General features: G+C 31.8%; 1 protein-coding gene across 4 annotated transcripts in view; it reads left to right on the plus strand.

The window, feature by feature from the left end:
- The window catches only part of LOC141455340 (sodium-dependent noradrenaline transporter-like), a 38,290-nt gene extending 28,687 nt beyond the window's left edge, over window positions 1-9,603 (plus strand). For all 4 annotated transcript variants that reach the window (XM_074130293.1, XM_074130294.1, XM_074130295.1 and 1 more), the window contains 15 exons: window positions 1,676-1,780; window positions 1,857-2,036; window positions 2,123-2,254; window positions 2,328-2,390; window positions 4,237-4,420; window positions 4,538-4,671; window positions 4,762-4,901; window positions 5,659-5,762; window positions 5,852-5,976; window positions 6,046-6,158; window positions 7,009-7,146; window positions 7,248-7,347; window positions 7,432-7,532; window positions 8,925-9,095; window positions 9,181-9,603. In XM_074130293.1, coding sequence (XP_073986394.1) covers window positions 1,676-1,780; window positions 1,857-2,036; window positions 2,123-2,254; window positions 2,328-2,390; window positions 4,237-4,420; window positions 4,538-4,671; window positions 4,762-4,901; window positions 5,659-5,762; window positions 5,852-5,976; window positions 6,046-6,158; window positions 7,009-7,146; window positions 7,248-7,347; window positions 7,432-7,532; window positions 8,925-9,095; window positions 9,181-9,279 — 1,889 coding nt within the window. In that variant the 3' untranslated portion in view covers window positions 9,280-9,603. The remainder of the gene's footprint in view (window positions 1-1,675; window positions 1,781-1,856; window positions 2,037-2,122; window positions 2,255-2,327; window positions 2,391-4,236; window positions 4,421-4,537; window positions 4,672-4,761; window positions 4,902-5,658; window positions 5,763-5,851; window positions 5,977-6,045; window positions 6,159-7,008; window positions 7,147-7,247; window positions 7,348-7,431; window positions 7,533-8,924; window positions 9,096-9,180) is intronic.
- Window positions 9,604-11,225: the final 1,622 nt, after the last annotated feature.

Below are 11,225 nucleotides of genomic sequence, written 5' to 3' on the forward strand. Positions count from 1 at the left end.
ATGGGCAACTATCTTCTTAGTTTTCTTCTATGCTATTCTCGAAACAAACTTTCTTAGCACATTTTCTGTCCGTGAGGGTGTGTCAATATCAATAAAGTGGCCTTAAGTGCAATCCTGGTACTCTATTATCGCATCCAATATTAATAGGATGAAAAAATAAATGCCAGTTTCAGTCATGGTAAACTTTATTACGCCGAGCTTTCGACCTAGGGACTAGATCATCTTCAGGGCTAATTTATAATGTACTATTTTACATCATTAGAGAGTTGGTGAGTCTTCTGTCTTTCTGTTCAAGCTCGCATAATAAAGTTTACCATAACTGAAACTGGCATTTATTTTTCCAATTTTTTGAAACAATCAGTCACCAAAAATAATGAACAGTAATTCCAATATTAAGATTTATAGTCATCCTAAAGTACAGCTTTAACCAAGCGATTTTTCCGTTTTTCCCAATTAAAAAATTAAAATAAATAATTTAATAAAAATTAAATTAAAGCGAATTTCGTTAAATTTTTTATTCTAAATGCCCAAACCATTGATTAGAAGCGTTTTCCTGTGATATTTAATTTTTGAGGGGATTTCCAGGTAACTGCACTTGAAGCACTACCATTATGTACGGCCTTACTGTGCTATATAACATTAAATGACGTTTAGAGCATTTCTAGAATTCAAAATTTGAAGAAAAACTTGCATCAGACTTTTTATTTATAAATTCATTTTATTAATATATTCATCTCAATCCGGTTTTACTGAATCTTAATTCTCTTTCAATCTCAGCAGCTGTAAAGATTTTACTAATTAAAGTCGCTAACTTAAACAAAAAGTGAGAATGAACAGGTGTTTGGCGGATTGGTTCGGATTACTGGCAACAGCAACTTAATCCATCGTAACATCTCTTATTGATGTAATCCTCTTGCCTTGTGATACCTTGGCACCTCGGTACGTTCCACAACTTTCATGACACAAGAAAGTCTCTAAAACAATATAACTCTAAAAACAAACATAACTATGGATATCTTCAAACTGTGACGTACAAAACTTTAACATCCATACCACCTAAATCTAATGTATCTTCTAAACCTAAGTAATCTCTATATGCTCTTCTAAGATAAACTAAATCAGATGTGATAACTCACACAATTCTTATTGCAAAGCCCGAAGTTCTACCCAATTCATTTTGTTTCAACTTTAAATATTGAAACATATTTCTTACATTGTATTAAAAAAGTTACACGTAGTGTCATTCCGAGATCTGCTTGCCCGATTTTGTTGAGTTGTGCAATAAATATAATATGTAATTGTTTAGTAGCACTGGCAACTCCTAACAGGTTCTCATAAACGTACTAAATTTGTTTAATTGTTAATGCCTTAATAGATTCAATAATAGTATCACTCCTGCAAGTTTATTCATTAAATAATCACGCTATGCTGCTGGATCCACGTTAAACTGGTTGAAGAAGTTCTGGGATATCGGCTGGATTTTATTCAGCGGCCTCATTTCTGTCCTTGAATGTAAGCCCTAATGCTCTAAACCCCAATATCAAGAAGCCAGTAAACTGAGAACCTGTCTTAAGTGTCTTCACCACATTAGTTTTGTTTTTGTAATAGAATAGCCAAAGAATTCTAATAATTTCTTTGAATATAATGATATTTAAAGGAAACATTTTGTCCGTAGGTTATGTGCAAGCTCAGTATTGTGGTCCTGGAGGGCAAAAGAAATCTACAGGTGGGAAGAGAGAATTTCCGGCCCTAGCATTGGAGATAGAGGAAGGCGAAAAAAGTAAGAAAATTTATTTCTGGTTTTCAAAAAATGTAGATTTAAAAAAAATGGAAAATGCTAATTGTTGTTTCTGTAGGAAGTTTGGAAGTAAGACTTGTAGATGGAGTGCTAAAATCTCAAGTAGTTGATGAAGAGAAACACCCAGAAAGAGGAACTTGGGGTCGCAATGCTGATTTCTTGCTGTCCATTATAGGTTTCGCAGTAGATTTGGCCAACGTCTGGAGATTTCCTTATCTTTGCTATAAAAATGGAGGAGGTCAAGCATTTATTCGTACTTTTGCCATTTTGTTTAATTTTGTCGTTGAGTTTCATTATTTTTTGTCGATTTATTTTTGTTAATAGGAGCGTTTCTAATACCATATTCCTTAATGTTGGTATTTGGTGCTATTCCTCTGTTCTATATGGAATTAATAATAGGACAGTATAACCGCCAAGGACCGATTAGCGTTTGGCAGATTTGCCCAATATTCAAAGGTAAATTAACTATTTAAAAAACTACCACGAAAATATTTTATCGTAAATAATGTAAACATTTTTATTCCTACAGGTGTAGGAATGTGCGCAGTTGCTGTTGCTTTTTTTGTCTCATTTTATTACAATGTTATAATAGGTAAGTTTATAGGAAATAATATATTTAAAATAAAAGACATTTCATACTCTGAATATTTTTGAAAATAATACGAAACCTACCAAAAAAAAAAAAATGTATAAAAAAACAACTTAAAATAAAAGTGTAACCTTAAAAGAAAGAAGTTTAAATTTACCATTAAATTCGAGCCAAAATTGATTAGGTACATTTTAGGACAATTTATGTATAATTTTCGCATTGTATGTTCCCGTCATTATTAAATAATTTTAAATTTTATATTGAAGGGAGGTTGAAACACTAGAATTACAGTAGATAGATAGAAAACATACTTTATTTTCATATTCACAAAAAAATAAAAATTACACATTTGAATTGTATGGTTACTGACATGAATACAATCGTCTGTCAGGAAATTGTGGCTAACATTTTAAAGAAAAATTTTTTCAAAATTTATAATACTATAAATAAATAGAAATCTTTTCAATTTAAGGAGTGGGAATCGGGCTCTAAAGGAAAGAACTAGTTAATAATAATAATAATATTAATACTTATCAAAACTACATCCGAGACATGGGTTGGTAATAATGTTTAATATTTGAAATTTGCTACTAGAAACATTCTATATGCCATAGATTCTTTAATATAGACAATTAATGCCAGCCAATTAGAACCATTCAACAGCAGAATCATTTCACTTTCTTTTAAGGTCACACTAGAATTACAGTAAAGAGTTTGCAAAGTTACACAACTTTGTACTTATCAAGTGTACATCAAGAAAATATTGAAAACGTGAAAGGATGCTGTTAGAAGCATTTTCTAAGTGATGCCTGCTAGTTATTTACCACGGTCCAAATATATGAATGTAACTGTCGCACGTCGACCTTGTGGTATTAACAGAATAAAATAGCTTCAATTGAAATTTATAAGTGAGTTACAATGTGGCACAAGGCCAATGAAATGAAGATAAATAATTGGAGGAAACAGTAAGCATCAAAAGCAGCACACCGGACGGAGCAGATCTGAGTTACAAGCTTAAGGCAAGCTATCTGAGCGAGATTTGCCCTTATTTAGGAGAAACATTCTGAGAGAAGTAGCGTCAAAAAAGTTATAAACTTCCGCTATTTTCATGTATTCCTCCTGATGAATTTTTATGCAAGGATATATCACATTCAAGTCGTTCAAAGAATAAAAAGTGCTATCTATTCCTTGTTTTTTTATTGTAATACTGTTTGGACCATAAGTAGTCAACGTTCAGTTGGGAAATTTTGCAAATTATGTAATCAATGATTTTACAAAGTTTATTTGTAATCTTTAAAAGGTTTAAATTGTGTAAAGCAAATACTATTGAAACGGTGAATATAACAAAAAAAAAATTGTTCTGAATAGATTTAAATATCGAATCTTTTTTAGGCGCATTCTGTTGTCATTTTCTGAAAATTCTGCCCCTAAGAGCAGCTAGTTTCTATAGCACAATTTAGTACCATCTCCCACAAAAATGGTTTTAAAGAAAATATCTGATAATCATGAAATAACGTTTAATTCTTAATTCAACTGAAGTGTCTAAAAATGTAATTATAAAAATATGTAGGAAAAAGGTGTTTACTTTGATGAAATGCTTGGTTAATAAACAAGTAGATAAAAATCATTCAATTAATATTATTTTCTCTTACCATCCACAAACTTCTTCAGATTTCAAGCATTATTGCGATCTTCTAAGAATTTTTTGAACCTTTCAAGTTAGAAATTATGGTTTTAAATTATTTTTATAGAGTGAAGTTGAAAAATTAGTTTGTACTTTTTGGAAGATTGGATGGTTTCGTATTAGTTTGTATTTATTTTGTAAAAATAAGTATTGCATTGATTACAGCTTGGGCATTATATTTTCTGGTGGGCAGCTTAAAGCCAGAACTGCCTTGGTTGAATTGCAATAATACCTGGAACACGAAGGCATGTCTGGAATCAAAAGATGTTGTCTTTAATAGAAGTGTGTTTAATGATAGTAGTCAGGAAACAGTTGTTCAAGATATTTCTCCAGCATCAGAATATTTCAGGTAAAGCAGAATCAGTATTACTGTGCCGTTTTAATACAATGTATAATCACTAAGCTTTTAAAATTTTAGTATCTCATCTTAAATGTATTTTTATTTTTATTCTTGACTATATTTCAGTCGTGGCGTACTGGAAATGTATAAATCAGAAGGGCTTCATGACCTTGGTTTTCCTAAATGGCAACTTGCAATCTGTGTATTTGTTGTTTACTGCATGCTCTATCTATCATTGTTTAAAGGTGTCAAGTCTACAGGTAGTTGCATAATATAGTTTTACAGTTTTGGATTTTTGTTTATGTTTAGCACTAAATGAAATGCGTTTCATATTTATGAAAATTGTTTAGGTAAAGTAGTATGGGCAACGGCTACATTACCTTACGTGGTGCTAGCAATACTATTGGCAAGAGGGCTTATGTTGCCTGGAGCAATCACTGGAATCAAATATTATTTACAACCGGAATTATCCAGACTAAAGGAAGTGCAGGTGTTTTTTAAGTATTTATTTAGTATAAATGAATTAACGGGTGCACCTACTAGGCTAAAAATGTACCTTGGCTCACTTATTTTTGTGCAAGAATAAGTGCAATTTGGCAGTTAGAGGTGAGGTCTGTGGTGCTTATTTATGTGCCTAGTTCATGCCTCTCTTCTTACCGCTACCTTCCTAAGGCTTATTCCCTAAGAAAAAACTTACTAGGATATCGGTAGTCTCATTTCTGTCAGCACTTCCAAGCCCTGTCACCTAGTGGAGGGAAACCTTATACCATAGACGTGTTAAACGTTTTTCTTTTAACTCTTTCCGCAAGAATTTACAATTCGAGAGAGACTCGTTGAGAATCAGTGACATTTCTTCTGTAACATTTCTATAACTTTGACGAATGTAATCTACATGGAATTAATTAATGTAATTAACATTACATGGAATCTACTCTTTTCACCTCTATTGCATTAAAATACTTTTCCACAAAACATTTTTTGAGTTGTAATTTAGTAATCTTTAGCTCAGTGCAGTTACTGGACTCAGTTGGCAGTGCCTGAGATCCAGTTTTCTACCCTTAGATTTACTATTCAAAGAAGTTCTTACCAATGATGGATAGTGTTTTCTAACTCGACGAAACATTGTTTGAACTTAAGTAGGCTGCAGTGCCAATGATTTTAAAAATTGACACTCCTAAAATTTTCTCGATGACTGAAAATTATAAAAATAAAAAAAAAGTAGTCTACAAAGATGGATTTTTTTCCAGGTCTGGGTAGACGCTGCGGTGCAGATATTTTTCTCAGTTGGGACAGGATTTGGAGTGCATCTGAGTTATGCTAGCTATAATAATTTTCACAATAACTGTTTCTCGTAAGTTTTCTTAGTTTAGATTTTTTTTTGTAGTTGAATCCTAGTGTTTGTACGTTTTTCGTATTTAAAATAACTTGTTCTTTTTCCAGGGATTGTATAATCACATCAATGGTGAACTCTTTCACTAGTTTCTTTTCTGGTTTTGTAATTTTTACTTATCTGGGATTCATGAGTCATAAACAAGGAATTCCGATCAGTTCGGTGGCCACGGATGGTAAACATGATACAATATACAATATACGTTTTTTGTAAATACAAAATTATATTGTATGTATAATTCTAGGACCTGGATTGGTGTTCGAAGTGTATCCGGAAGCAATTGCTACATTACCTGGATCACATTTTTGGTCGCTGTTATTTTTTTTCATGTTAATAATGCTTGGGCTGGACAGTGGAGTAAGTCCCATTTGTATTAATTTTTATTATTCTTTCAATATGCATTTTTCTATTAAATTAATTTTTATTATATACAAGTTATTATTTTTTTGTTTTTATTATGTGGATGAAATGCTAAACTTAAATTGGCAGAATCTAAGGGGTATGGTAGGTAAACTGATGAATGATTTGTAGTCGTAGGAATAAGGGTAATGGAAGATGTTTCTTAACTGAGAAAGTGGCTCTACACCATGAACCACGTCCTTAGCAATGGTGAGAGCTTGGCCCTCCAAGAACTCTTGAAGAAATACTTTCAGTTCGCTATTTAGTCGCCACTACTCCTCCCATAAATGCCATGAGTGGGGTAGTGACGACTAAACATTCAGTACATATAGGTCTTGCGAATTTACCCGCAAGAACTTACCCGTAAGGAGTTCCTGTATAAGTCTTGTGAGCTGTCAACATGGTTAAATGTGAGTGTACATGCCTAATGGACAAGTATCACAATAAATCCGGTGATACATGGGCCTCTGCAATGTGAACCTATTGGCTCGCCTTCCCCTTGCTCTTATCATTAAGTTTTTATTTGGGAAAATAAGAATAATTAAGTTTTACATTAGGATTGCCGTCTTACGCTGAATCTGCTTTGGCTCATTGCTATTTATAGTTTTATTTCATAAGCCAGATCATTCAAAAAACTTTATTAACTCTTATCTTTTCTGATCTAATTATTCAGATGAGATGATTGCACAGAGTGCAAAATTGGTCTTAAAACACTTATTTTCTCAGAGTTTAAGATATAATAAACATTCACTCCTGCTTTACTATTTTTGTACTCTGAGTATATGCTTTACTGTTAATACATTTTCAGATGGGAGGTTTAGAATGCATTATTACTGGACTTATGGATGAATATGGGAAATTCTTTCCTAAGAAATATACCAGGGAACTTTTCACTTTACTCATCGTTGGCTTTTCTTTTTGTGTAGCCTTAATTAATGTAACCCCGGTAAGCTATGACATTGAATCTAATGTATGATTTTTGCTATTAAACTATTATAAACTTTATCCATTCAATTTTTCTAATGCTATTAATTTCTTCTACTCCAGGGTGGTATCTATTTTTTCCATTTGCTAGACACATATTCTGCTGGCTTATCTTTACTGTGTTCGGCACTTTTTGAGGCAATTGCTGTCGCTTGGTTTTATGGTTTGTATCAAGTTTTTATTCTGGAATTTCGGTAATTTATCAGATATAAAAATTATATTTTTTCATGTTTATTTTTAAAAACAGGTATAGAACGATTCTGCAAAGATGTAGAAGATATGATTGGCTCCCGGCCGGGGTTATATTGGAGAATTTGCTGGAAGTTTATCAGTCCTTTGTTTATATTTGTAAGTTGAATTATATTTAATCAATTCTTTCATCAATTAGGCAAGAGGAAGTATTACAAACATGTTAAATTTCTATTGACACGTTTTCTATACACGCTTTGTGAACCTGAGTCCTCAGAGTATTGATTTTTAGAAAATGGCCTGTTGAGAGGATATGTTTATTTCAAAAATGATCCATGGCAGGAAGCTTTACATTATTTTTTTGTGGAACTCAATGGAACCTGACTAAGAAATTGCTTCAATCGAATGTAGCACTACACAGAATATTAAAGCATTTCCAATTTAAGTGTAATTTAGTGCAATGACCAATCCTACACTTCTGTACTGTTAATGAATTTAAAAGTATAGCTAAAATTCCGAGTTTAAACCGTAAGATGCACTTCAGTAAAGAGAATTTTCCCTTTCCTACAATTTTCTCAAAACTGGCCCTTATAAAATACAAACGTTAACAATCTTTGTATGTAGATTACGCTCATACAGATAGAAGTATAATAACTTCATTTTTCTAGGAAAGTTTATTTTATTGCAGTTTGGGGAACGTGTGAGAGATGTTTTCTTCTAAAGTGTCATTGTATAATTTACTTTTGTAAAATATAAAATTCAAGAAGTAATTATAATAATAATAAGCATTTATTGGTTTCATCACATATTTATCAAATTTAACATAATTTTTTTTTTTTCTTCTTTATTCAGTCAGGTATTAATTAACAAAACTTAATATTTAATTCTTACTTCTTTACATAACAAAAAAAAAAAATTGTTTTCTTCTTTATGAAGTAATTATGACCCAAAAATTTGAGTTTAAAGAAAGTGTAGATCCTTGATTATAGTAAGATAAAATAGTCTTATGATTGTTGGTTCTAGATATTTTTATTTAATCGAAAATTCAACCTTTCTCTAGATGTTTTGTTTATTTAAGCAAAAATTCAACTCTTTCTCTAGATTTTGTATTAAACATATTAAATTTATAGGGGTTTAATAGTTGAATTAAAGTTAAATTGGGGGCATCTGTGTCCATGGTCATGTGCCCTAGGGCACCTACTTCGAAATAATGTCTGACGTTAGCCTTCACTGGACGTTAGCGTTCTCTCTCTTCTATTAGATCAAAAAGGAATTTTGAAGTTACATTTGGTAAATTCCACACTTATCCTTCAAAATCTTCTTTTTTTTCTTCCTTTTCTTTTATGTTTTGAACCTTAGTTTGTTGTGCGGAGGTCTCAAAACTCGTCTTCTTTTTATAACCAACAATATCGGGATGGATGCCTAGGGCTTACTTTTCTCATGTAGTAAATGCCAGTATCAGAGACTTTTCTATGACGAAACCTTTGGCGTCTGGTGAAAGAGGTGTTACACACATTCAACTTTGCAATCAGACATCAATTTAAATTTTAGGGTGTAGTATTATCCAGCCTATTGGCTACAAGTCCACTTAAATATGGCAATTATCTTTATCCTGGATGGGCTCATGGCATTGGCTGCGTATTGTCTCTCACATCAATCTTATTGATACCATTGATGGCGATATTAGCCGTGCTCATTGCGCCAGGCGCTACTTGTCTTCAGGTAAATATAATTTATTAACTTATAGAATTTTTAGTCAACAAGATCAATCAAATAATAATAATTATTTGTTGTTTTGAAATTCCAGAAATTTGGATTAGCAATCACCCCCATTGAGGAACATGAAGCAATAAGAAATGGAGGAGAAATATCAAGATTTAAGTTGAAACATTGGCTTTATATATAAGTTTTTAATTTTTAAAGAAAGAAAAACATAAATCAAATTTGTTATTGTCAAGAGAATGCGGCATCAAATTTATTCTTTTGGCCAACTCTATGGATATTAGCTTTAATAATATACAGATTAAGAAGAGAAAATGAGCTAATATAAATCAAATATATAAAAAAAACTTGTCTAATATATTAGCTCATTTTAAATATATCTAAGCAACCCATTTAAATACAGCCAGTTTAGATGGGGGCCTTTTGTATAATACTTGTGTATATATAATTATTTATTAATTATAAATTTATTAAATTATTTCTTATTTTTTAAAAAAATAAATTAAAATGCATGTTTTCGCCATAACAGCCATTTTGGGGAAAGCATTCAATATTATAAGTACAAAAATTTACAGCCTGAATAAAATATGTTATAGTAAACAGAGAATAATGTAGTAATGAAATCAAATTGTGTTATTTATTCTTATTTATTCCTTGCAATTCATGGTAACGCCAGTTTATCTTTTGTGATTCTACATGTAATCACACTCGTGATTTTAGGACATGTCGGACTTTTCATCTGAATATCTATATTCATTTTACTAATCGATTCATTGAAATTTTGTTAATTTGTTGTTTGTTTATTGGGAATTTTTATAATTTCTAATTCTACAATCTGCAGTTTTCTAACTCGAGTTCCTGTCACAGTGAAGAAATGAAAGAAAGAAATAATTATTGATTTATTTAAAATGATTATTTTAAACTCGCCAACTATTATAAAATTAATAACTACATATCATTTTAGAGTGACACGGCCTCTCTAATTATGAAACCCTATAGAAATCGCACATCATCGGATACACCATCGAACGTAGCCAGAATAAAGTTGGTACACAGTGCAATTAAGTACACAGTTTCAGAAAGCAGCAGAAATAAACATCTTTTAGTGTTAGAATACACAAAAAAGTCGAAATAATGGTTGGAACGGTAGTACTTAGAGCAGATAGATGTTAACTGATCGCAAGTAAGTTTTATAGGTTTAATCACATTTATTTAATGCAAATCAAAAATGAACACTATTTATTTGTTTATTTTGTTTTTAAATAATTAGATTCTATTTTGTAAAGATTCACTTCTAATTAACCGATTTTCTTTAAACGAAATTTAGCAGGGCTTTTATTCCTCTTGAAGGTGTGTACCAAAAGCACTGTGTGATCGTTTCTCAAGGAATTACTTTAGAGAAAGTGAACCAGCAATCAGGAAAACAATTCCAGCGACCAAATAGATCGGAGAGTAATGGTAAAACTGGAATTGAAGAGATCTTTAAATTCGCTGGAAAGAACATCATTGGACCAACTGACATGGTTACAGGGCACGATAGGTTCAGGAAGCTTCTCTGTAGAGTAGAGGTAATTAACGAAGAGCTATGAGCAGATTATAACTAAAGAAGGAGGATACGTCCTTTTCACATCGTGAGTGCGGTAAGAGATCATGGTCATTTTGAGTCCATTGTAGGAAAGGCTTTGGGCCATTGCAAATTGTCTTCACTAGTAGGTGAGTATAGTAATACTCACAAGGGATCGGCACAGTAAGGAGTCAGTCTTAAAGTTCAAGATCGTCTTCTTTGGTTTAATTCCCTACTGTAAACGTTACTTAAAAAATTATTGAGATCATTCCAACAAAAAGTTAAAATATGATACTGAAGTTGCATACTCTTATCATCTCATTTTTGGTCTCCAGAAGTAACTGGTTGGGGATTTCCCTTATCTGAGTAGGAAAGTATTGTTATATCAAATTTCCTTTTGCGAGTTTGTAGATAATGTTCTCTAAAATGAGTACAAAATATCTCCAAAATGAAAAATCGCGCGTAGCTGAAACTTAGATTAGGTCTTATAAGTGCCCTGACTAAGAGTAGCGATACAAATCTTTTAACTGAAAGTACAATTTTGCTAAATAGATTAATTCTTTCTT

Source organism: Rhodnius prolixus, unplaced genomic scaffold, assembly GCF_049639745.1.
Source record: "Rhodnius prolixus isolate KJV_2025 unplaced genomic scaffold, Rpr scaffold_4, whole genome shotgun sequence".
Taxonomy (NCBI): Eukaryota; Metazoa; Arthropoda; class Insecta; order Hemiptera; family Reduviidae; genus Rhodnius; species Rhodnius prolixus.